At 54.4% G+C, this 26,783-nt stretch overlaps 1 protein-coding gene across 1 annotated transcript in view; it reads right to left on the bottom strand.

Annotated features, from left to right (window-relative positions):
• Positions 1–17,801: 17,801 nt before the first annotated feature.
• The window catches only part of HS3ST6 (heparan sulfate-glucosamine 3-sulfotransferase 6), a 30,136-nt gene continuing 21,154 nt past the window's right edge, over positions 17,802–26,783 (bottom strand). The window contains exon 2 of the mRNA XM_035563384.1: positions 17,802–18,420. Within this exon, the coding sequence (XP_035419277.1) occupies positions 17,802–18,420 (619 nt within the window). The remainder of the gene's footprint in view (positions 18,421–26,783) is intronic.

Below are 26,783 nucleotides of genomic sequence, written 5' to 3'. Positions count from 1 at the left end.
AGGTATATGCTTCATTCTTACCACCATGACTGCAAGGCAAACCAAAAAAAAAAATCTGAAATGATATCTGCAGGGTCTGCACTGCTGCAGAGGGTGATCAAGGCAGAATCACGCCCTGCAGACTTATAGGCATTGGATTTGTCCAGCATACAAGCAAGGTTTGGGTGGGACATGAGCACCCACTTCGCTAAACTGAGCAGGGATTCTGCACCACTGCCCTGGCATGAGCACCACTTTCCTTAGGTTTTGTCCCACTGAGCTGCTTTTCTCCCACAGGCACAAAGGGCAGGTGAAACCTGAGGCGGCTGGTGCTCCCGGCCCAGGGCTGAGGCTTTGTTTGGTCTCAAAGCCGCCAGAACAAGGATGCTGTTGTGCACCACTCCTCCACATCCCTACAGCCTCCGGAGATGGTTAACAAACATGTGCTTTTGCCTTGTGGTCTAGTCCCACTCCCTGCTCTCATTTTCAGCACACCTACATTTTGAAAAAAGGCTGAAATTTACTTTCCCGTGGTAGCTCCTGCTAGGAAGACATTCTCAGGTGTATCTAGGTGCAAGGAGCATCACAAAGGGGTGCACCCATCCATCCACAGGCACAAAGCTGCCGGGGGAGTGAATGTGAGAACAAAATGTTTCCCTGGAAGATGTGATTAGGTGCTGAATTTCTAACTTGCAACTACGGAGACAAGAATACATTTAATTGATGTACCTGTCTCACAGTGATTCTGACTTCTGCCATTTGTCTGGCACATGTCACAATAGGGGACAGTCAGCAATTCAGACTCCTGTAGGTTACTGTAAACAACTAACATCTTTATTAGTGCTAATAATAAACAAATGTCTTCTAACCTGAACGTCTCCCGCTAATATGCAATATCAGCAGCTTCTCCAAGTTAGAAATTTTTAAACAGAGATACTGAAGAGAGATTACAAAACCAAAAGTTACTTAGCTTTACTCAAGCTTTTCTCCTCAACTGACCTCAAAGTGGTCTTATAAAAGAAATCAGCATCATTATGTCCATTTGACAGCTGAAGAAACAGAGGCAAGAGAAAGACCAGGAGCAGTTTCTTGCGGGCCAGGTACTACACGAGGACCCCTGGGCACATCCAGCCCAGTACGAGCACCAGCCCCTGCAGGAGGGTGCCAATACAGAATTAGTATTTTTCTGATCTAGTGCTTGATCCCTGAGTGATTTCAGCTCTCTAGAACTTTAGCAGCACTCAGCACTCTGACGGATTCAATTGTGATTAGCAAAGACTTCCAGTGCACAGCTGCAAATTGAATGGTCCCTGCTAATTAGGCCTTCATGAATGGATTTATTTAAGTTACACTCATTGGCATGGTCAAGGAGAGCAAATGCCATTTTATAATTCACTTAGTGATTTGTTATTTGATGATCAGTACTGTTTGCATGCAGGAGAAGCTGTCTCTGTCCAGCAACAGGAAGGACATCTCCAAAATTATCTTCAAAAAGATTTTCAGAGCTTGAACATATCAAAATATTTGCTCTGCAAGTTTTACACCGCCCACAGTTTTTACAGAGTGGGCTCATTTAACGTTTATACACTCTTAGGACAAATAGAATCTGTAAGATGAAAAGGGCAGACCCATAATTTTATGTAATTGGCCTGACTGAATGCATTAAAAGCCTCAAGTTATTAAAGGTATTCTCTCTTCAGCGGCTTTAGCTGATACCTGACCTGGATGAGAATGGAGAATGCTGATGAAGTAATGATGGACATCTTTAGCAGAAGTAGTGCAGGTGCTGATGCAGCCAACAGGTGCTCGGTGTGTTGAGGGATATTTAACCTAAATTTCTCCCCATCATGCAGTAAGTCTTTGTTCATCTCTCGCTTTGCCCTGCATTCCCCCCAGTCCTGGTCTGCAGCACTGGACTCATCCCTGTGCTGTTCCAGTGGGATTTCCTCACTCTGAGGAGTGCTGCAACCTCCTGCAGCCCAAGAACATGCGCTTTATTTAAAAAAATAAGTATGAATCATGGCTGGTTTCAGTGTAATCTGTGCTTATTATAGCTGATTTGGTCAAGGGAAGACACCAAGACTTGAGGCTGCTGCATCTGCATTGCATCAGTGCAAGCGCTGCTTGTGTGTGTGCATAAGCAATGGAGCCCTACATCTCAAGGGCTTGGAGTGGGGGTGCCGCTGGCTCTCTTCTGCCCTACTGCTGACAAAGAAGAAAAAAAGCCATCTTGAAGGTGTAAAGCTATTTGGGACATGCAAGTGTTCCCCTTTCCAGCTGTCCGGGAAGGACAGTTTTGAAACAACAGATGCTTGCAAGACATCTCCTTGTTCTCTCTGGTGAATTCACACGAAACTCCTTAAAACAAGATCCAGCTTTCCCCTTGGGCAGGGAGTGAGCAGCATCTGGAGGGCCTGAGCGCAGTGAGGTCCGTGCTGGGGGATGGCAGCAGGGCTCACCCTGCAAAGTCGGCCCCAGATGCCTGCTCACCAGCAACCTCAGTTCATAACCATTTCAGCAGTAATTAATCCCTTCTGTAACACTCACACAATGATGGAGCAGAAACGTCACATAACGTGGGCAAGCCCAGCGAGGAGGCCAAACCTTCAAGGCCAAAACATGCTGTGAAACCTACTCACATCAAGTGACCATTGCAGAATTTTAGAGAAAAAAAATAGAATCTAAGACCTTCTGGATAATCACTGTGTAGCTGGTATATTTTCAGCAGTTTGCAAATAAACATATCTCAGAACTAATCCTTCTGTGCCTTTGCTATTCCAAAAAGCCCAAATAAGATGTACGTGTAGGAATTCATTGTTTGAAAACACTGGCACATAGTTTTCTTTACTTCTGTCTTTGTCCACACAATATTCTACCTTGCTTTTCTGCAGATCAGGCTTTAACTGCTGAGGACTTTAGAGAAATCACTCTGCTCTTTAGCTTACCTAAAATTGAAGAGGTGAAAAGTGCTTTTTTTTGGAGCCTCTGAGCAGTATGAGAGCACCCAGGCTATAGAGGATAACCTCTCCCCTGCGTAATTCCAAATAAATATAAGTGAGGTCAGTGAAATTACTTGGATTTTCATCACTTTCCCCAAGACCAGAACTTCCTCCTCCCTCTATGAGCAAACAAACGATGAATATTTTCCAACAAAACTCTATGAATTCAAAAATACAACAATTAAAATTAGTTTTAGTGACAGCTCCCTGACATTGGGGAAGAATGCTTTGGGAGGAAAAAAAAAGATATTTAGCATTGGTTGGCTGCCATTCAAACATTTTCAGCTATTGAAATCAATGAACCAAACCCAAATAAATTATATCTGGATTTCAGTTTGAGACACATGATACTCAACAATACCAATTAGACCATACGGGATGGGAGTCTTCCAGCAACAAATGTGGGGGAAAACCCTTCCAAACTTCAGCTGCTTCGGTTTCCAACCAAGTGTAAAACTCAATCCCTTTTCACAATGCACGAGCAGTTCATAAGGAAGAAAATTTAGGATGTAAATCTCAGAGACAGATGGGGATGGCTGTAAGAGAAAGCTGGAATCATAGAGTAAAAAACATTTTTTCCCCCACCACAGAATTCAGTGAACAGAACATCAGTGAAATGCAAACGATCTGTCCAAGCTAAACTTTCCAGCAAAAATATACCTTTGATCTCCTGGCTGAGTGCTTGGCCCCGGCACTGGTGGCGTGGCTCCCACTGCCTCCGAGGGCCAGGACTGCATCCAGCCCGTTCCTATAGGTAATGGTGTGTCAACATTTCCACGGTACGCCTGGCTGCCTGTCAGCCAGCTAGTTAGAAAATTCCTGCAGCCCAACACTGACATTTTCAGTTTTCATTTGCTAGAAAAACAAAAACTCCCCCCAAAGCCTTTTCAGAGTGCAAAGATACAAGACCTGATCAAAACAGGACTTTATCAAGAAATTTTCCGTAAAGAAAATGAACACTAGAGGTCAACCTAACAACTTGTCCCGGAAATATATATCCCTGGAATAAAATATTACAGACTTCTTCTGTATACTGTACACCTCTCTAACTACATCCAGATTCACTGGCTTGGCAAGGCACTTCATATCTAACAAGAGTTTATTCTATTCTTTTGAATTTGTTCTCGTCTTGCTGTACATTAGTATTTCCTTTTCTGGAGCTTGCCTGTATGATCGCTGTCCCAGTTCACATGGCTCACTAATGTACTTAACTACCCATTTATGAAATGAAAGGGGAAATTGGCACTTGTGTGTGTAAATACTGGAGGCCAAATGTGTCCCTGCTGCAGCTCCGCTGTAGAGGGTCGAGTTGGATTGGAGATGAACGCAGAGACAAAGGGGCAGCCATCCCCACGTGGATGAAAGCCCATCTCACTGGTCCTGGTGTCTGCTGGAGAAAGCCACAGCCTCAGCAGCAGCAGGGACCTTGCGGAAAATTGGGTTGGATGCGAGCAAGGAGTTTGTGGCTTTCAGCGTTCAGTTCTTTTTCAGTTCAGGCCAGGCATCTTCCTCCCTCTTCCCTGCTCCTCGTAAGAGAAATAGCAAGTAGAAATAACATGCAGCCCTGCCAGCCTGCTTCCATTGCGAATCCCCCACTCCCCTCTTGTTGGGCTCCTTTCTCAGCCAAACTCAATGGGGACACCAACGTGGAGGCTACCTCCACCGAGGAAGCTAAGGGACATTTTAGATTCAAAAAACAAGTCCAATGGAAGTGTGGATCCAGCAAGGAGTGTGCTAAAGCAAAAATTTTCTCCCAGGGAGTCACTGGGACCGCTGGTGTGCTTTGCACTAAGCACATATGTGAGTGCTTTGCTGAACCGTGGCCAAATGCAGTTCTTCTTTATGACTGCGGGCCAGATCCTGTAGCACTGAGTAACGCCAATGAGTAACATTCATTCACACAAGTGGTCTCTGTGGAGAAGGGCTGCCAAGTCCTGGCCCTGTATGATTTTCTCTTGAGCAAGCAGCCAGAGCAGAGCTCCATATGGCAACGCCAGTTCCTCACTCAGCAGCTTGCCTGCTGCCAGCTCCGTGGTAGAAACAGCCCAGTGAGGCAGAAATGTTCCAGCTTAACCTCCGTGCTACAATTACCTTTAAAAAACTGCCAGATAAATTCCTTAAAATTCCTCCAGGGAGTTTCTACCTGATGCGGGTCTGTGTACAACCATGGCCAGTGATGCTTTCCTGGGCAGCACCCGAGCTCTTCCTGGGGGAAGGTATCTCCCAGGGCTTGTCCACAGGGTCTCATCTCTCAGCACCCAGCTTCTTGGTGGCCCAGCACATTCTGAGGCCGCTGCAGATGTGCTGGGCTAGCAGGACAGGACTCTTACACTCGTCTTCAACACGTCCCTAACGTGGAGCCTAAGCTGGTGCAGGGACACATCTCTGTGATGGTGCTTTCCAGTTGTTGCATACCCAGGATGGATTTTAGGAGGGGCACGAGAGTGGCTGGGGTCGTGGTACAGAAATAGACACCTCATCCCACGGTGCAGCCATCATGCATTAAAACTCTTGCTCCAAGAGAGTGAAAATTGGATACAGCTGAATGGGAAACCTCCCCCCTCGTTCGTCTCAGCTGCAGCACGCTCCCAGAAGCTGCAGGGCTCTGATGCCTCACCTCTAGAGCTGTTCTGGTCAAATGCTCAGAGGAGGTGCTGCCCTTCCCCAGCACCCCTGAGTGCCCACGGGGGAGATGCTCGACTTGGCCAGCCCTGTTGCAGCAAGGACAATGTCCAACCAACCTCCGCTCCCTGCCTCTTGGGGGGGCACATGAAAAACATCCACCTGAGAGCAGCTGCAGCCCCACACTGGGTGCACCCTGAGGCTCTTCCCGAGGGCTGACAGCAGCCACAGCAACCAGCCCCTTCCCACCGTGGATGCACGTCCCTCACCAGCCCCAACACCTGCTGCACCAGCCACAGGGACTCTTCATGTGCTGTGGGGACCCTGCCCGAGCCCTCCAGCACTGCAGGGACCCTGTGGTAGAAAACAGCAGTCACCCACCCAGGAACCTGCACATGTCCTGGGTTCTCCCCAGCCTTCACCACCCCCTCTTCCAAGAGCCGTGCATGCAATCACTGGTGAAGGTCCTCAACAGGGACTGACATTCCGTGAAGGTCTCCAATGACATTGGGCAGAGTGCCAAGAAGATGGACCTGCCAGAAATGATCGGCAGCACTCGGAAGGGAGCAGGGCTCTCGCGTCCTTGTCACCAGCAGCTGCTCCCAATTACCTCCGACACATCCCTCGGTGCCACCGCCTTCCTCGTGGGGGCTGAGCACACAGCAAGGCTGGGGTGAAAAAGCACAACGATACCTAAGCATTAGGCTTTACCCAGGCAGGATCGGGCCCCACCGAGGCCAGCAGCAAGCTTGGGTAACGCTTACGGAGCCTTTCTGCATCGCCGCACCCTCAGCGGCATGTGCTGTCACTGCCAAATCAATACGTGAGACTTTTTGGTAAATAATTGTGTCAGTGGGATGTTAATGGTGCACAGTGCTCGTGGTGTCAAGATTTTTTTTTTTTTGTCAGCAAAGCGAAGTCATTCATTTTTCTCCCCCTTCCCCCTCCCTGAGCCTTCCGAAACGCACAAAATGGGCTCCAGACCCACCTCCTACAAGGAAATGAGAACCAGCCCCGGAGGATCACCCAGCAAGAAGCCTCTGTTCGGAGATCTGACGCCTCTTCAAAGCTGGGGGAGCAAATGTGCTCCTACCTCTGCTGATTTATGAAGAACGTCTGCGTCACCGATGCGGGGGAAATGGTTAAACGCTACCAGAGGGAAGGGGAGCCGGGCGCTCACGGCCTGTGCTTGGGGGCTGCACCGCATAGCCAACTATTTATTATGCTTTGTTTCCATATAATTAGCTCTATATTACATTTGGGAGGAAAACAAACAGCCTGGTGGCTGCGGCACATGCTGCTGGGTTGTGTGCCCTCTACCAAAACAAACACTGGTGTGCCACAGCCAGAGCACCACGATGGCAGGCGGGACGTGCCAAAGGCAGCTCTGAAATCGCATGTGGCAGCAGCCAGCCCAGGTCCCCACGTGTGAGGGGACTCGGGGAAAGCAGGTGGCTCTCCCCTGCTGGAAGGAGATGCCCAGTATTGCCTCTGACAGAGGGAAGCCAGCCCACGGCTCCTCTGCCTGCCCGCAATCAGCTGGAAAGGCTTGGTTAAACGGGGGCAGAGCCCAATGGTGCTGCACAAAGCTGCTCCTCCTCCCTTCCCTGTGTTGGGAAATTCGGGGTGTAAATTGCTCCATTTGTTTTTAATTTCTGCTGATGCCCCAGCGTTATTTATGCTCTCGAAATACAGCAGGAGGCACGAGTATAGCACTTCATTCACGAAATACATCCTACTACCTATGCTAATTATCGATCGGAGCAGTAAATAACTCCAACAGGCACAATTTTCCAAATGACTAGAGGACGTGGCTGAAGGCTGCCCATATGCCAGGGCTGGCAGGATTGCACCAGCAGGGCCAGTGAAGCAGCTCCTGAAATGCTCTTTTTTCACACAAAGCAAAGCCAAAAAGGCCAGTGCAGCCCCGGGTGGGTGACAGTGACAGCTGTGCCCTGCGCTGGCACAGGGCTTCCAACCAGCCCGGCTAGTGCTGGGTGGACATCCATGGGGAAACAGGATGCAGCCTGCCCTGGGATGCTCCCGATTAATGCCAGAAGGATAGGGACAGCCAAAAGCTAACCCCTCTGCCCTGTCCAAGGGACACACAGCCACACCAGGAGCTGGTTCCCACAGTACCACGCACTCCAGGAGAGTCCAGAGGCCACTGCAAGAAATAAAAGGTCCCTATGAGAATTTTATTTTATTTTTTTTGGTTTGATTTGACCACGCTGGAGAAGAGGAAGGCAGTACATAACCCTGTGTATAAGCAGCTGCTTGATTAGCATAGTTAATGCCTGCGGAATTTATTCAATGTCTGAATTCTTGCACTTTTTCCAGGGGAAAGGCAACGGGGGAATCTGCATAACACTATCCATGCAGAACTGTGTCTCAGCTGTCCCAAGTATTTCCCTGGAAGCCCTCTCTACCCTCCAGTAAGAAAAGGGACCCAGGAAAGCCAAGTGCTAGGCTGGATAGATTTAGGGTTGCTATACTGGGACTCATTTACCTTGGCTCAAAGGTGAAGCAGCACCATCCTCAAGGACAAAAGCTTAACAAGCGAAGTAGGAGGATCTGAAGCAGACCTTGACCTGGTCTCAGTCACGTAGCTGCACCAAGCCAGGCGAGGTTGATTTATGGCAGCAAGAAGGCAGTTTCAGAGGCACCCAGAGCATGCCCACGTCCCCAGCACCTCACAGCACCCCCGGCTCATCGCTGCAGGACGGGGCTGCTGCAGCAGCACCCCCAGCGGTGCTGTCAGCTCTGGCCGTGCTCATCCCAGTTCATTCCGGGGCAGTGAGTGTGAGCAGGGTGGTACACAGCGTGAAACAACAGGGTGTTTTCAGCAGCTCTAACATTCACCCCGGGGCGAGCGTGATACCCAGGCAGCCTCTCACCAGGGCTCGGCTCCTTCCAGTTTAGCTGGTCCCTGTTCCAGAGGGCTGAGGAGACCAAAGTGGGATCCCCGGCTGCAGGAAGCACAAACCCATGGCCTCAGGGGGTTAAAGCCCACGTGGTGCCCAGCAGGAGTGTGGTGGCAGGATGCCCCGCAGCATCCAGTGCTGCCAGATGTCACCGCATCCAGGTAAGTCCCCACTTCGCGCTGCTGCCTGCGCACACCAAAGCTCTTTGCCTCCCCAGGGATCCCCCAAACATCCTCTCCCGCTCCTCAGAGGGAGGCAGACAGCGGCAGACCCCCACCAGCCCCACTTCCCAAGCTATCCTCAAACAACACCTGCCCATTTCCACCGCTGAGAAACCTCTCCCATTTTCCCGAGGAGCTGCAACAACCCCAGCCTCCTGCAGAGCCCCCAGCTCGCTGCCAGGGCTGAGCCCCCGCTGCCAGGGATGCTCCTGTGCGCCCGGGGCAGGCGGAGACCAGCACCCGCTGCGCTCCCCAGCCCTGCAGATAGCCAGGGGAGCCGCTTCACCTTGGCTCCCTCCTCAGCCAAAAGCCGTTTGCCAAGCTCAGGCTTGGATCTAGCGATAGACTTGTGCTCTGGCTCGTAGATCCTGAAAACAAGAGCTTTAATCATTGCTTGCTTTTATGTGCCGAGAGCCAAAATTGTCTTGTTAAATACAGTAAGCGATCAGTGCTCGCAGTAAAGAACATTTCAATGACGGCTTGTGTGGGTAATTATTTCAGGCTTGCCTTTCTTCCCCTCTTGAGAAAAATTACGGAATGTGGAAATTATTGCGAAGCCTCTCTGGACCTCGAGCCTGTTCTGCCGTCTGCAGGCGCTCGCTCCAGGCAGCTGCAGCGACGTCTGTGTGCCTGGCCGGGCACGCTCCTGCTCACTGCTGGGCACAGGAATCGGTCCCTGGGCAACTGGCACCGGGATCGTGTCCCCTGCCAGCAGCTACAAGAGGGGCCTTGAGCTCAGATAGGTCTAAATTACCCCAATTGTCCTAGAGGCAATAGGAGGCTCTGCTGTACCAGCCTTGTCCTGCCTTGTGCCCAAGCTCAGCACATCAGCACAGCCCAGAAAACATTGATTTATTGTTTTTTCCTACCACTGCATCCCTGAGCAGCCTTCAAGCCATGCTTGGGAACCCTTGTCTCACCCTTTTCTCCCAGCGCTTCTCTTTCAGCCCCATTTAACATTACGGTATTAAAGTTTCCTCTTAGCTTTTATTGTGATTTTTTTTTCCCCAAGGATTAAGCACCACAGAGGAAGCTGAGGCAGCCCTGGCACAAACCATGTCGCTGGAGCCAGCAGGGCGGGCAGGCTTGAACCAGAAGCGCTGCGGTGAGGCCAGGGTATGCAGCAGCCACGAGGAAGAGGAGGAGGATGGTGCTCAGCTGTCCCCTTGCTCAGCCCCAGCTTTGATCAAGGGACAATTGTGGGGCTGGGAGAGCAAGCCGCAGTGATGCTGCTTGCTCCAGCAGCCGGGGGCTGTTTTGTGAAAAGTTCCTTTTTCCAGCATTCTGATCAAAATAACCCTGGCTGCTCACTCACAGCCAGGGTGGTGCAGGGGGCTGCATCGCTTCCCGCTCTGCAAACACAGCCCTGGGGAGTCGCAGCACGAACACCTCTGTGCAGGTTTAGGTGCAAAACAGTCTCCCCCCAGCTGGCAGGTGGGCAAAAAGCTCATTTCTTTGAGTTTACTGCAGATGGAAGAAATGGGGCAGAGCCATTAGCTCGAGCAGGGGCCCTGTCATCACCCTACGGACAGGCAGGGCTGAATGGCGCAGCTGCATCACCCCATGGAGGGAACAGCGTGAAAACTGCAGCAGAAAGGGCCCCTCAATACATTTTTCCCCCTCTGCGACCAGACCAAGACCAGAGCAGAAGCCTTCCAGGGAGGACTCTTAACACATGGCTGCATCTCCGCGTGTAAAACCTGCTGTGCTGGCAGATCCAAAGGCAGCGCAGCACCAGGTGCAAGAAGCCTGCAGAGAGGGGCTGAGCACCGTCAGCAAAAGCAGATGTGCCCCGCGGTGGGCACAGCTCCACGGCACCAACCCGAGAGCAGCTGGGCACGCAGAGGCACCCTGGCTCTGCCTGACCCGCTCGGGACGACGCGAACAGCCGCACCCCAGGGGAGGCAGCAGGACACAGGGCAGGCTGCTGCTGGGTTTGGGGTCTTTGAGGCGATACAAAACCATCCGTGCAGCCGCGGGTACAGCAGGCCAGCAGGATTTGCCTGCTACCAGTGTTCACGCACCCGCACCGCACCCACCTTGTTGGACAGGTGAGCTCCTGCACTGCAGCTGTTACCTGGCTCCAGAGCAGCTGTGACCTCTCTGCCTGTCCCCGAAGGCTCCCCGCAGCCCCAGGGCTGGCTCCTGCACCCACCCCAGAGCCAGACCCAGCTCCCCCAGTCCCCCCAGCACCACAGGCTTTGCACCCCAGGTGCAAGACCACATGCTTCCCTCCCAACACCAACGCCATCCCCCCAGTGTGCTCCTCCACACCAGAGCCCTGAGTCTCCCGGGACACCACAGAAGCTGCATTAAAGATATTTGTGTGCTCCCCATCCCCTCCACCCACGCACGGCCCCGCTCCTCAGCCCTGTTTGCCGGGAAGGCGTGGGGGGGACGCGGCACCCGAGCAGAGCCAACAGGAAGGGAGGCACTCCTGAGGAGCACTGCTTCTAAACCACTCCAATATGGCAAGGCAATGGTAACCAGCTGCGAGAACGCTTTAAAGACCCTTAATTAAAGGCTGGCTGTTGCACAAGCCCCTTTTCCCATCCCCACAGGAGCCTTTCCCAGTTTCCCAGCCTCTCCCCTGCTGCCCTCCATCCCCTGCACTTCCCCGCTGCCGCCTGCCAGCAGCGTGCTGGGGCGCCCAGCCCCTGCAGGCAAGGGAAGCTCGTACTCACAGCACAAGGGGGAAAAGTGAAATATTCTGTGATTTTCAGGCATGGATGGAGGCAGCAGCTGCCTGCCGTGCAAAGCCGGCACGGCCATGCCAACCAGGTGCTGGGACCATCAGCTTCGTCATCTTGCTGTGCTCTGCACCACTCCTCACCCCTCATGGTAAACCAGGGGAAAATGGGGCTGGATGAGGCCGTCCAGCTCCATCACTTGCCTCTAACACCAGAATCCGGCTGCAGCATCACTTGGTGCCATGGCACGAGGCAGCCCCGATGGCTGCAGCTTCCCCGCTCCTTCCCCTGCCCTGCTCTGTGTCCCCCAGGTGGTGGCACTGCCCGGTCCCACGTGTCCCCATGTGCCCACACCTGTGGGAAGTGATGGGGGGTACACGACAAAGGCCTGGGGCTCGCCTCCCGTGGGGCAGAGCTTGCTAGAAAGGCCCCAATTCATTCCTTCTATTGATATAAACTGACGGATTAAGCTAGGCACTGGAGGGCTGTTTCTAATCAACGATCCCCGAAGCTGTTGTGCTGCCAAGGGAAAGCGCTCAGCCTGTGCGAGGGTGCAGAGCCCAACGGGGCCGTGCTGCCTCTGGCCGGGATCTGGCCCCTCACCCACCGCGACCACTGGGGGGAAAAGGGACGCCACGAGCCAGGGAGCCCATCCTCTTCCAGGGGGATGACCCCGAGCACCTGGGAAGAGCGGGGTGACCGGAGCATTTAAATGTGCCCTGAGATGGAGCTAAACCCACGCAGGAGGAGGCTGGGACTGGCACTGCTCCTGGTTGAATGCACAGGCAAGATTTAAGATCTGAGCAGAGAAGCAGCTTGGACTTTCAAAATAGCTCAAAGAAAACGTGTTTTGCCCCAAGAAAAGCAAATAAGCTTGGTCGAGCTGGTTTCCTTGCAGCAGTGCCACCATTTACACGCCTTCCACGCTTGCTCTCTGGAGCTGTGGGGGATGTGGGGCGGGGGCTCCAGCCCTCGCTTGCAGCGGGACCCCCAGACACTTGCGGTGGGGACGTGCCAGCAGCGTGCCCTGTCCCAGTTTGAACAGGAACTGATCCCAGCAGGTTGCTCCCAGATAAATCATTTGGTTAATTATTTCAGTAAGCAACAACTTTCCTAAAAGCACTTAGCTGCCTGCTCGCTCGCTTCCAGAAGGGCTGAACACAAAGGCCGCGTTTGTCTCACCCCAATTCCAATTAACCCAGTGAATAACCTCACCCACAGTCGGGGCACAGGTTGAACCAAAGCAGCCCAAATCCCTCGGGGCTGGAGGTGAGTGCCATGCTCTCTGTTTGCTTTGCACACCCACGATGCTGGCTGCACCTGGTGGTGCCTGTGCCCACACGTGTGATGCAGGCTGCATGTCACATGGCTTGGAAGCCACCGCAGGGCACGTGGTTGCAGTTACAGCGGCCTCTGCCTCGGCGTGGGCATTCTCTTTTCTATCTGGGAACGTGGCGTGAGTTTGTTCCATGTGTTGAGATTATGTCAGGATGGAAAGCAAAGCAGCAGGCAGGGGAGCTAGCAGGGAAGGCAGGGTGCTCTGAGGGGATGCATAGCCCTGTGAGGGCTCCCCTCTGTGCTGGGTGGGCAGCTTCAGCCCTCCCTGCTCCACCTTTACTTGTATTTGAGTTCTGGTAGCCCCAAACCCCATCGCTGCCCCCATCACACACTAACGGTGCACCAGCAGCCCTGGGGTGAGTGCTCAAACCCCCAGTGAGCAGCAGGACTGCCCCACGGGACAGGGGCAGCTCCTCTCACAGATCTCAGGCACAAACACGGGAAATCTCACAGATGCCCAGGCACCCAGAGGTGCTCCCTGCCCGTCACCGTGAGCAGCCACACTGCCCTCCCCAAACCCTGCCGGGGCACACTGCTCTACACGCAGCACCAAGCACAGCCGGCCTTCTGCCCCTCTTACCAGGCACATCCTTCCCCGATCCAGGACACCTCCTCTGCCCCCTGCACAGCTGGGGCAGATCCTGCAGCAAGGAGCCAGCCTCCTTACCACCTGCATTTATAGCCCGCAGGTGCACAGGACCCCAGCAGCAGCAGCCCCACCTGGGAACGCAGCCCCACATGCTGCAGCGGGCAGGGAGCGGGTAGATGGGGGCGTTTTCAGGGAAAAGCATGGCTTTCCTTGTCAAAGGTTATAAAATGTGTTCCCAGGGCACACCGAGATGAGAAGTGTAATTGCAAATCAGCTCTCCTGGATCTCCAGACCTACACAAAGGCTGGAAAGTTTTAATTACTTCCTTGTGGAGCTTTTTTTTTTTTTTTTTCTCCCCTCTTCTGTCCTCCTAAATTTGGAATAAAAGAAGAAGAAAAATGCGTAAATAAAAATTCTGGAAAGCTCTTGCAACCCTGCTCTTCCTGGCGTATGCAGCAGCCGGGACAGATGGGGAGGCCCAGGGCACAGGAACAGCAACACTTTGGAGAGTTACTTTTAAAAACAAAAATTGGGTTAGAAATGGGAACTGCTTAACTGAGACTGGGAACAAAACTTCTTTTCACACTTGGCAGCCAAGGATTCTTCTGTGGATTTCCATCCCCCTCTTGCTCTGGCACTTCCCCCGTTTAACATCCACTGGGACCTGGTACCCAAAAGGCATTTCTGCAGCTCTGGCAGCGGAGGAACTTTGCATCCTCCCCAGATTGAGCAGACATGGACATGTAGCTCAGAAGTGCCTTCCCCGAGCAAGAGCCAGCAGTGTTCTGGGGAACGATAGCTGCCGGTGTGCTCCTGGGGTCTCAAGCACGGACTTCCAGCACCTGCCATCCTGTGGGAAAAACATCATCTTTCAAGCTTCTGGATTTTAGCAATCTGAGATAGACATAAAGAAGGAAAAAAGTCATAAACACACCCACATGGGGCTGTTTTCCCTCCCCAGTCCACACCAGTGCCACGCAAGGAGACATGAACACAGCTCTGCTTATAACTTTATTCCATCCCTGTGTCGGTCCCACAAAGTGCTGCACCACGGGCGCCCCAGCCTGGCAGTGGCAGCAGCTTCTCCACCACTTCCAGACTGCATCCATGGGCTGATCCTGGTGTGTACAGAAGGCACTGCGATGGGCAGCTCAACTCACATTTCCTTAAGAGCCCACTGCTGCATGAACTCTACCAAGGCAGCTAAAATAAAGAGGCAGAGTTTCCCTTTCTCAGCTCTTGGTGCACACGAGGTGTTGTGCCTCCACCAAGGTGGAAGCTGACACTTCAGAAAATCAGCTGCTGACTTCTCCTAAATCTCCTTTTTTAATTAGGGCAGCGATGCAGCGACGCCAAAGGCTGTTTCTCCTCTGGATAGACGTGGGACACGCTGCACCAGCACACGGTGGGCTCCCTGTCCTGCTGATGGTCGGCACCCACCTGGCCCTGGGGAAGGACACGGCACAGAGCTACCACGGCTCCAATATCAGCTCCGACTCACCCATCTCATCTTGGCTTTCACCAGTGATCATCACCTGCCCTCAGCAGTCTGGAGTTCCCCAGCTTAGGGCTAAAACCATGCACACGCAGAGAGGCCACCAGTGCACCACCAGGGCAGCATGATGGATGGTTCAGGCTGGTCCTTCTGCCGGACACATTGCCCCAACACCATCATGGGACACCATTGCCTTGTGCCATGGACAGCACCGATTTCCTGAGCTGATGCCATCCTAAAGCACGGCACGGTGGAGAAGTGCGTGGTGACCACAGGGGATTTCAAGCAATCGCTGCTCTCAGAGCGAGATCCGGGCGATTTCATCCCGGGCACCTTCCCCCTGCCTGTCCGAGGCCACTTTTATTGTCTTGATGTAATGAAGTGCGGGCTTCACCTGGACAGACCCACAAGTGGCTCCTCTCGGAGGCAATGAATACAAATACTTGACCTCATGAGCCGTGGGGCAGCAATTAGTTTAAGCAGGGGGTTTGTGTAACACTTCAAAAGTCTTAATCCGTGCGGTCAGCCCTGGCACGGTATTTGCCAGAACCTATTGAGTAGTCTTAATGAGTCTGCAAAGCAAGCTTTCAATACATTTTGGGTCGCTTCAGATGCTTTAAATGGCATAGTCTATATGGTATTGTGTAGCTTTAGAAAGGCCCGGGCTTTAAAAAAGTATGGCTCCCTTTCACAGGACAGACAGAAACCATCTTTAGAGCCGGGACCCTTAGCGCTTTGCATATCAATACGGCTCGGGCTGAATGCAGTCACTCAGCTGGGAAATAGGATCACTATCAGCGTTTCCAGGCTTTCACAGGCACTTGGGAAATTTTAAAGCCCTTCGTGGAGAATAATTTGGTCGAATATCGTGGCTGGAAACAAAACCTCGGCCGGCAGAGCGCGGTCCCTCGCGCCGAGCTCGCGGGGCGCTACGGCAGGAGCCGCGTCCGGCCTTCATCTCCTGTTCCTACTTCTTCAAAACTTCCCCAATTCCTGCCTTATAAGCCCACGGGCTTGTGCACCACAGCCCCGGCATCTTCAGCTGCTGCGGAGCTGCTCACGGATGCTCGCAGGGATGGAAACACGGACAGCCAGTGGTGCTCTCCCCGCAGGAACGGGCAACTGTACGCGTCTAGTTCCCGCATCACGTTAATCCCACTCATGTCACTTGTCCCGTGCGTGTCGCTTGTCCTGGCATCGACCAGACGAGCCCAGGGGCTGAAAGGGGCAAACGTGCTGACCGCACACCAGCACGGAAAGTACGTGCCAGCTCCAGGGGGCACGAAGAGTGTCCCGGCAGCCGGGACATGGGAATGGGGAGAGCTGCGTGGGGCAAGGCACAAGGTGCCAGTGTAAAACAGCGAGGGAAAGCTCCCATGCCTGCTGTGCATCCCAGGACAAGCGGTACCCTCCGCATCCATCGCCCCCATGCAGTGGCGGAGGTGCTGAGCGGTTCAGAAGGGAAGGCGGCATGGAGGGACAGTCAGCGCAGGGATGCGGCACGAGGGGGAAACCACAGCCAAAGCCTATTTGCAAACAATGCGGGGCCCGAGGGCCCTTGAAAACACGTAATTAGCTCATTAAAGAAACAAATACAAGTCACTAATAAGATATTAAAGGTTAATTAAATGTTTTCCCCATATTTAATTAAGGGAAAACTAGTTAATTCAGACTAAACTAATTTCTGCAGCCTCCCGTGATAGCTCTCTGTGGCTGCAGATTTCAAAATCTATTGAGATAATTGAACCCAAAGGTCAGAGTTTGGGGCTTTTGTTTGCTCTGCTTGGGTGAATCTGGGGAAGCAGGGATTTTTATCTTACGGGTGAGAAATGCCCCGCTTCATCATCTGGGTTACTCAAAGAGCATAGGAAGGCATGTGATACACAGCTCCCCGTCCCCAGCCCCAAATCTGGCACTTATTCCAAACTACCACCGTTAGTTGTTGTCCTTAACTAGAGGATTCCTTCAGATGATTCTCAGTCTGCAGAAAACACCCCGTGCTTTGGGTTTGCTGCTTTTGCCAGCCTCAGCCCCATGGCAGCCAGCGGCTGGCCCCAGTGTGGATGATTGCCTGAATGCAGCCGCCCTGGGCTGGGAAGGGGCTGCGAGCACAGCTGAGCACCCACCGTGCCCTGGCACCAGCACCCCTTTTTTCCCTCTTTTTTTATTTTACTTTTTGCACATAGGATCGTTTCAGCAGAGGGGATCTGCACCCGGAGCTTTTTCAGTCTTGACCAACGCTACCAAACTATCTCACCACGTCCAGGAACAGCACGGCTCCGTATTTAGCATTTTGGTTTTAACAACACTTCCATCAACAGAATGTGGAAACTGGGGAAAATCGGTGCAGGGAGGAGCAAGCTCATCGCAGTCACCTTCACAGCCCTTCTCCCACAGATCTCACCTTTAGATATGAAAACCAGAAGAGAAACTGATGGGAAGCACAGAGGCTGAACTTGCAACCAGCAAGGAGGGAAAAGGCAGCTGCCATCAACTGCCGCAAACATGTACCTATAATTTATAGTCTAAGGCTTGACACTGCTCACAGTAAAATCAGTGGGTAACCCTCTGAAGGAAGCACAGGGGCTCACACGTTATTAAATAGAAGTTATTTTTGCCACCTCCCTTGCTGGAATGGGCACAGGCAGAAGCCCCAGGGCAGGAGCAGCCCAGCCCCGGCTGCATGCCCCAGGGCTGGTTGGCTCCCAGCACTCGCACGCCCGTGCACCCACACCCTCCCTCTCGCCACCAGCACGGCCACAGTTAACATAGATTAGCAAGATTTATATGGAAGAATATTTAATCTGGTCAGGGGCAGAGGGGTCATCTGCGTTTTTATTTCTTAAATATTTCTCTCTACTCCGGAAGGGTCCGCTTCTGGCCGGAAAAGGTCCGATATAAATTAGAACGAAGGGAGGAGGCTGCTGGTGGCCCCGCGCACGGCTCAGTCCCACCCGAAGTCCTGCCCTGTCATCTGGTAAAACTTCATGTTGAAAGGTCTGTAAAACTCCTGCAGGCGCTGCACCACCTGCCCGTCGATTTTGGGGTGCGGCCGCCCCTTGGACTTCCCCAGGCAGCGGGGCTTGCTGCTGCCCTCCGGCTTCTTCAGGCAGGGAAAGCCCTTGGTCTCGTTGAAATAGAAATGCTTGTCCGTCACCACCCTCTTGAGACCCAGAAAGTCCTGGACGCGGCCCATCTCTCCCGCCGGGTCGCTGACGAGCCGCTCCCCGCTGACGAAGAGGAATTTGGAGAGGGGGAAGTACCGCAGCCAGTTGTCCAGGTGCTTGGCGTAGATCCCGATCCTCACCGCGCTCCAGCTCGTGTCGATCAGCCCCGTGCTGACGTTTTTGAAGGCCAGGGCCTGGAAGCTGGGGATGGTGGGGTTTTTGGAGAGCGTCTGCGTGTAGTCCGAGATGGCGCGGGTGACGGGGTTGCGCACCACCACGATCAGCTTGGTGTCCCGCGACATGTTGTAGATGCGCCGCGGAGCCTCCTTGGTGACGAAGTAGCTGGGGGTCTTCTCCATCGTGATCTGCCCCTCCAGCGTCCGCGGCATCAGGCTCCTGGGGAGAGAAAGGGGCACGGTCAGAGCTGGCGGCTGTGTGACCCTGCCCCGTCACACCCCGTCGGTCACCTCCTCGTCCTCAGACCCCTTCCTCGGAGCCCCCCTGAACAGCTCGCCCCTCTCGGCCCCCCCAGGCCTGTCCTCAGAAGGGGTTCCCCATCGCTGCCCTGTTCACACCCCACTGCCTGTCCCAGCTTGAGACCGGGGAGGAACGATGGCTCAGTGGGACGGTGCAGGAGAGGTTCCTTAGAGCACCTCGTGCAGGGAACCCGACTAAAAGCGACCCAGCTGCCGGGGTTAAAAGCCCCTGAGAGCCCTGCAGGATCGAGGTGCCGGTGTGACGCACGGTTTGGAACCCTCCTGCACAGCACCCTGGCACCGACGCAGGACCTGCCCCAAACCAGGACCACGCAGAGGCCCCTGTGCCATGCCTGTTCCTGCACAGGGACGCTTTTTTGTCCTGGCCACCCAACAGAGCACACCAACTGCAGATGCTCACACGCTCCGTAGGGTTGCAAAGAGAAAAGAGGAGGAGAGGTAAGCCTTAACATGGATGTGGGCACCCATTTGGGTGGGCAAAGGGATGAAGGGGTAACCTGGGGGCCTGGCACAGCCCCAGCCCCCGGCCCTGGCAGCAGGGATGAGCACCCTGGGGTCTAAGTCCAGCCACCTCGAACCCAACCCAACCGGGATGCAGAAGCCCACCAAGGCTCCCACCTCCTCCAGACAGCAAGCAGTTAAGGCCAGAAATAGACTGTTTCCTTTAAAAAAAAGAGGCGGAAAACCTCTCAGGGCCCAGGCATTGTGTTGTGTAAAATTCACTGCCCTGATTGTTCCCTTGTGCACTTTAATGAGGCATTAATTGCTGGAGAAATTACCCAGGCATGTCACAGGCATGTGCAGCCATGGGCTGAAGGCTCAGGGGGGCTGCGGCAGGGTGCCCCCCTGCACCAGCACAGCACCTGCCCTGAGCCCCCCATGTCCCCCTTCTTCTCGGGGGTGGACACGTCCCCTCTGGGCAGCCGGTGAAGAAGGGGCTTGGTTTGTGCAGGACTGAGCCCACAGCGGGGTCACCTCGGAGCTGCCCAGTGCCCGCCCCAGCATGGACAGGGAGGGATGGGGTGCTTGGCTTCTAGAGGCTGGCTTAGTACGTGGGGAATGACCAAACCACTCCAGCGGGTTCTTCTGAAGCAGGAACTGCCCATCCACCCATCCACCCACACACACAAATACAGAAGCACAGCCCCCCCCCGGGCAGGTGCTATTTTACAGAGGCACCGAGGCACCCGGCAGTGACACAGCGCGCAGGAGGTGCTGAGCGGGTGCCTGCGTTCATCCAGCAAACGCACGGCCACCTCCCCACACCAAGACTGCCCGGCCCCAAATGCCAACCATGGTCAGGGATAAAAAACCCCACGGGCAACCCCCCCACGTGCTGCTGGAGCTGGCAGCGCTCTGGGGATGCCGATGGCTCTGCCCGGACCCGGTGGCACCGCTGGGCCGTGCCTGGTCCCCAGGCAGGGACACACGCAGCAGCCTGGGCCACGCTGCCGGCACGCCAGGGCTCTGCCCAGGAGCACGTGTTCCTTATGTAATGGGAAAAGGCTTGAGGTTTGGGGCGGTTTTTTCCCCTGGACGCAGGAAAGAACACTTTATTAAAAGCATTTGTGAGCAACGCTGGGCTCCACACAACTCCCTCCCCCGAACGAGAGGCGAAGCCACTTGCAGCTTTATTTTGTTGGATTTTTTTTGGACAGTGACAGCACTCAGAGCCACCTCTCGTCCCCAGCCTCGCCGGCCATCAGCAGCGACAGGGCAGCCTGCAGAGCCTGCACAGCTGGCTGGAGAAGCTCCTGCCCAGCAGGTTGTCGCGTTCCCCTGTACCTGTAACCCCAAACACATCCCAAACCCAAGCCCACGATGCCACTTTAGAGCTGGCTGGGGGATGATGGACACGGGCACCTCCAGCCCAGCTCCTGGCCAGCCACGTCCCCTAATGTCCCCAAGCTGCCTGCGCTTCCCTGGGACGCTGCTGGTGTTTCTGCCTAGGAGAGCGACTTCCCACGTGCTGCTCAAGCTCTCAGCACACATGGGCTTAAGACCTAAATCCGTCACTGTCCCCAGTGTGCAACAAAATGCTCGTTATGCAACATTTGGGAGGACGCCCTCCGAGATGCCAGAGAGCCCACGTTACACTGAAATACCGCTTTCCTCAGTCTGTGCTCCACAAACTGGAGCTGGTTTGACCTGAACTCAAGTTCTGCTCTGCTTTTGTTAGAGGCAGAGCTTTGAACCTGCTGCAGCTGCCACCACCGAGCTCCCTGGGCCATCAGCGGGGATGCCCTGAGCCATCTGCACCCATCTTGGCATCCGCAACCCTAAAAATTGATCATTTCTTACAGCACGTAAATAGCAAATTGAAAGAAAAGAAGAAAGGAGGAGACCCAGACTGCTAGTCCAGATGGGATTTACCTCCAGGTACAGTACAGCACACCTGGGTGGCCACAGAAAAAAGTTAACAGAAGGTAGGGTTTTGAGAAAAAAAATCACTAAAACATTTAAAGTTACCAGATTTTCTGTGCCAACACATGCCGCTCCATCTGTGCTGCCAGGGGTTATTTCTAGGAAAAAAATAAAATAAAAATACATCCCTGCCCAGAGCTCTCTGCGGACTGGGGGGCCAGGTCCACCAAAACAGGACAGGTGCCTGGGCCCCACCTGACCCCCACCCTGCCGTGGTGATCGTGAGGAATGATGCAAGCCTGGACACCCCAAGAGAAGCCTTTCCAGAAATATTTTCCAAAAGCTGCTTTATGCCCTCTCCTTCCCCGCAGGAGAGCAGCCAGGGCTGACAAGCGGGGTGACACATGCCTGACACCACCGGTGCCTTCCCCGAACGCGTCCTGCCCACCAGGGGCTTGTCAGCATGCAGGAGCAACCCAGCTTTAATTAAAGTCAACCACACCCTACTTAGGCTTAAGGAAAATTTAATTAAAGTGGAATTTTTAATAAAAGCCCACACCAAGGCAGGGATTCCCAACTCCGCACCACCGGAGCAGCAGCGAGGGCTGCGCGAGGGATGCGGGGACCGTCCCCGCCGGGGACAGCGATGCCCCACGCAGACCCCCAGGGCCATAAGCAAAGCCCCTGCACGGCAGCGCTACCACGGACCCTCCACGGGGCTCCAGCACCTCTCTGGTTTTGTTGGTGCTCAGAGAGTGTTAGGAACGGTGGCTGCCAAACAACTGCACGACATGTATCTTCTGCACAGCTCCGTCACACGGATTCCCGGCTACCTACGAGACAATTACGCTATTTCACATTTTCATTAACTCCCTAAGAATTACCCCAGTTAATTTTTGATAAGCTCTGCCTGCTTCCAGATCTGGCTAAAACCAGCAAATGAAGGGCAGGCTCCTGTTGTGCTCCACTTTAGCAAAAGCACTGGAAACTTTAAACTTGGAGCTAATTCTTGTTGACCTTGAGGGAGCTCCTTGGGCGCGCCAAGCACTGCCCACGGGAATGTGGCATCGCGACGGGGGAGCACCCGGCAGCCTTCGATGGAAGTTGTATTTCAAGAGAGACCACGCGCCCAGGAGGAGGGATAAAAGTCCTGCTTCTCTATTAAGCCCATAGATTTCAATTTTTGGTAAATATCGAGATGACTGGCACTTGAAAGGCATCGGAAACAAGATTTCCTATGTGGAGATGTACAAGATGTGGAGACATACAAAATGTGCCGCGGGGTGCTGGCACGTGGGGCTGTCGGTCCCCGGGGGACTCGTGTCTGGAGCGTGCCCTCGTGGCTGAGGCACGCTGCCGAACCTGCCTGGGACGGCACAGCTCTCATAGCCAGGGGGAAACTGCGGGTTAAGGCTGTGCTCCCGGGGGCCCTCACTTAGATTAATTACCTCCTCTCTTGAGGTAGCGAGGTGCAGTAAGTCACAGCCCTGATAACAATGCAGAAAGCTGCACGAAATACAGATTAACAGCCATAGCAGGCAGGTAATCAGAGCAGACTTCAAAAACCCGGGCCGACATAACTTCCCAGGGTTAATTGGTTGAGGATTCCTCAGCTCTGGGATGGTTTTGCTGGAGACGGAGGGAGAACTCATCCCAAGAATGGGCTGAGTGTAAAGTAATGGATGCGCCTGCCCGGGACAAGCTCGCTGATAAGGAAGGCTCCAGCCCGACAGCCTCCCACAGGCGATGCCAGGCAGCATCTTTAGCGGGGCCCAGCCCATGCCAGGAGTGAAAAACGGCCCCAAAACCCAGAAAAACCACGGACGTGGGTGATGGGGGCAGTTGGACCAGGGCTTGCAGGTCCTGCATTATCACCCACCCCATGGAAGGGAAAAGGGGGAACAAAACCTCCCCATTATTATTAAAAAAACGAGCACTGACAAAAAAAAAAAAAAAAAAAAAAGGCACCGACAAAAGCAAGTGAAAGGCGAGGGGATTTCTGCCGGGGTGGACATGGTTGAGAGCTTTCTGCAGCGCCACAGACAGCGACTCTTTCAGGGCGCTCAGCCGGGAAGGCGAGGGGTGATGCCGAGGACAAAACCAGCAGGATGGGCGCAGATTAGGGTCGCCCTCCCCAGCCCCGGCCGGCGCAGGCAGGGGGCACGGAGCCGTGGGGACACGGGGGACGCGGCACCCCCCAAACATCAGGGTGACGGCCTGCCTCACGGGCTCATTGGGGCCAGCACCTTTTTGTGTAAATGTAAAACAGTTTGGAACCGGAGAGGGGCGAGGGCCGGGACAGATTTATCCAGATTTACCCTCTGCCCGCAGACACCCCTACCACCCGGATCTGCATATGAATCGCCCCAAAGGCTTATCTCACCCGGCGGGGACAAGGCGGCCTTTGTGGTGGCAGCAGCAGCGGCTATGAAGTTGTTAAACTGGAACCAGTTAGCGATACTCTCAGATACTGGGCTGCTCCGTAAGGCAGCCGGGATAGCGGCACCTCTGCCGGAGAACGGGACGAGAACACATTAAGGGCTGGGACATCACAGGGACGGACCCAGCCACACGTCCTCGGGCACGGAGCTGCAGCAGGACCACGACTGCCAGGGTTGGATGGGGGCAGCCACACCGGACCCCCCCGTCCCCAAAGCACCGCCTGTCCCTGCCCTGGTCCCCTCCACCACCTCCTCCCAAAGCATCTGTTGAACCTCCGCAGCCCGACAAGCCGCCCGGGAGCAAATTAGGGCCGCGGCCACGTTTGCTCCTCATTACTGCGCTCTTCCCCTCGCCTTCCCCGTCGCCCCCTCGGAGGGGCCAGAGGGGCCGTCATCGCCCCCACCGGCGGGCAGAGCCCTGCGGCGCTTTGCCTCCCCGCCTGCCTCCATTATTTTTGATTCTTTCGCCGATTCAAAAATGTGCAAATGAGGCCACAGCTTCCCAATCGGGCCTGGCCATGAGCTAATTGGCTTTAAGCAGGGAAACCTGAATATGCTAATGGGGGCAGTAACGAGCCCGGGATGCGCCTGGAAGGGGAGCCAAGCCCTCGGCTCAGTGATCGGCTGACTCGAGACACGTCAATTAACAACAAGGAAGATAATTTATTAATGCTCCTTTGCATCCCCCCCGCCCTCTGCACCTAATTACAGACTGATACAAGAAACAACCCAGAGGTTTGCTCTGTTCAGCCCCCAGCACCCGCAGCGGCCCAGGACCAGGCTGAAGGTGCTGAGCTGATGCAGAGGACCCGCGGCTCCTCCAGCCTCAGCGATGGGTCCCTGCCTGGTGCCACCCGGGCCAGGCAGCAGAAGGGGCTCAGGGAAGAGCCAGGAGCTGGGGAATGTTGTGTTAGGCTTTCCGACCTATTTAGCATCCTGTTCTTGGGGATGTGGAGTGATGGAAAGGGGAGAAGCCTGAGCCAGCATTAGCATTTCTAATCAAGTGGCTGCTTTTACGAGTCACCCGACACCCGGTTATTAGCCCCTGATAAGAAGCAGGGCCGTTTCAGAAGCCATTCAAAAGAATAAATCATGTCCCTTTTGCAGGCTACAAAACCATCCAGCCCTCTGCACACCCCAAGTCTCAAATCCTGGCCATAAGAAGAGGAAAAGGACGTTTCCCCTAACACCGTGGGGCAGCTACAGCCCCCCGGCACGCACGCCTGCTCCCCTCCACCGCACTTCATCTGCACTGGGACCACGCTCATGTTTATGGCTGGGAATTGCAATTATGGGCAGCTCGAAGGCCTGAAGGTTTTTGAGCGATTACGGTGTTTTCTTTCCGTGGTTATTCCAGCAGGGTCATTAAGGCCAAAAGGGCTACTGGTGAATACACCCAACGCATACCATTATGGAGAGCAGAAACCAGAGACAATGCGAGCGCAGCTCTGGCCCCAGAGCGGCAGTGCTGGATGAGGCCGCTCAGCGCAGGGTGGGCAGGGGGTGCTGCACGGGGTGCCCCAAAACAATCGCTCCTGCTCGCAAGCCTGGCTGCTTGCACACACACGTGCTCCTGCACATACACCAGACAAGCACTGCGAGCTGGCCGGACGGGGACGAGGATCCAGCAGCGCCGCCCCGGGCAGGGTCCTGCAGTGCCACAGCAGCACGGGGACGCCTGCAGCCCGCAGGTGCCACGACTGGAGAGAGACCAGGAGGAAAAAGCTCCTCCGTTCCCTGCGGCACTTCACGTGCAGTGAGCAAAGACGCCTATTGAACATCCACCAGTGCCAAAGCAGCTGAACCCACTTTTACAGTTACAGCGGGTGAAAAACAGAATAGCAACAGGAATCCCCCCCCCCAGAAAAACACCTCCAGAAAGAGCGGGCAGGCAGGTCACCTGCACGGGGAGCGGGGATGCTGCGGGCTCCCTCCGGAGCGAAGCGCGGCCGCAGCGCCGCAATTAGAGCCCTCCCCGGCGGCTGGCTCCCCGCGCCCCTTTGATTCCCGGCCCCGGGGGCGCAGGGACGGCCGGCGGCAGGTGTCTTGCCTGTGACCCGGGTCAGCCGAGGGCTCTGATCTCCAAATGACCCTGCCCAGCAGTGAATATGTGTACCCGCGCTCAAACAGCTTGCAGATGAAGGAGCAGCAGACTGGAGATGATTTATTCAGGAATTAAAGGTTCAGTACCCCTTTTAAAGGCCGAGCCTCGCCACTGTCAGCCTTCATTGCACACAATTAAAGGGGTTAGCTGCCTGGGCCCGCCACGGCCCTCCTCCCTTGCAGGGGAATGAAATAAAACAAAAACAACCCCTCCACACGCCCCCCACCGCCCCACAGCCCCATCCCTGCAGCGTACAGTTTGGGGCATGACAAGAGATTTGCAAACTCAGCCCACGAATGGTGCTGAGCTCAGGCACGGGACGGTGCTCTCGCTCTGCCTTCTGCAAGGACGGGGAGGTGCAGACCCTCAGGAACGGGTTTTCTCCCCTCTCGCAGAAGGCGAAGATCGGGGCCTCGGTCTCTGCTTGCTATCCCTGGTGCAATCAGCGCAGAGCTCGTTCCAGCAGCACAGCACCAGGGTGCTCAGCACCAGGCGCCCCAGGTCCTGCAGGGTCCCCACAGCTCCCAGCAGGCAGCGCCTCGCTGTGCCAGGCTGGAATTGCCCTCTAACACCCGAGAGAGGAGATAACAGCAATATCAGGCATTGCCCACATTGTTTTCTTCCCTTCAGAGTTCGGCGAGCTGACCCAGTGTAACTGCGGGAGGGGAAGCATCGCTCACGGGCACAACCAGCAGGAATTCAATGAAAAGCTTCCTTCCCTTTATAGCAGAAAAGGAAGAAATCCGCTGCCTGCAGCGGCTGCTGGTAATCTCTTTCCAAGGCAGTAAATTTTCCTGCAGCTACCCCAGCAAGTAATCCAGCAGATTATTACACCTTTCGGTGAAATCAGCCGTTTAAATACGCTCTCCCCTGGCCGTGCATCTTATGTTTTACGACCCGCTGAAGATACCCGACGGGCCGTCTGAGAGCAGCGAAACAAAAATTATGCTCTGCTGCAAACTGAGCGGAGGCACCGGTGACAAATCTTATACCTCCGGTAACCGGGTCCTTGGGCGCTCCAATAAATAAGGAAAATTTCCTCTTAAAACTCGGCGGGGCTGCCAGGCTTGGGGCTGTGCATCACCACCGTGAGACGCCCAGGGGAGAGCAGGAGGGCAGCACGAAGTGCAGGGGGGGGCACGCACCCCAGATGGGCAAAGCACAGCCAGAGTTTACAAAATCTTTGCTTACAATTACAAATAAAATAACGCACATATCAGTTTTGACTAAAGTATCCTCTTGCAGCAATGGGCTGATCCTTCCTGGTTTCAGGAAGGAAATAAAAAGACCACAAAATCTCAGTTTTTCAGCTTTAAAGTTGCACGGCTCGTGTCTCCCGCCTGAGTCCTGCTT

This window comes from Cygnus atratus, chromosome 15, assembly GCF_013377495.2.
Source record: "Cygnus atratus isolate AKBS03 ecotype Queensland, Australia chromosome 15, CAtr_DNAZoo_HiC_assembly, whole genome shotgun sequence".
NCBI lineage: Eukaryota > Metazoa > Chordata > Aves > Anseriformes > Anatidae > Cygnus > Cygnus atratus.
The sequence above is the reverse complement of the archived record's forward strand: the minus strand, read 5'-3'. Positions and strand labels throughout refer to the sequence as shown.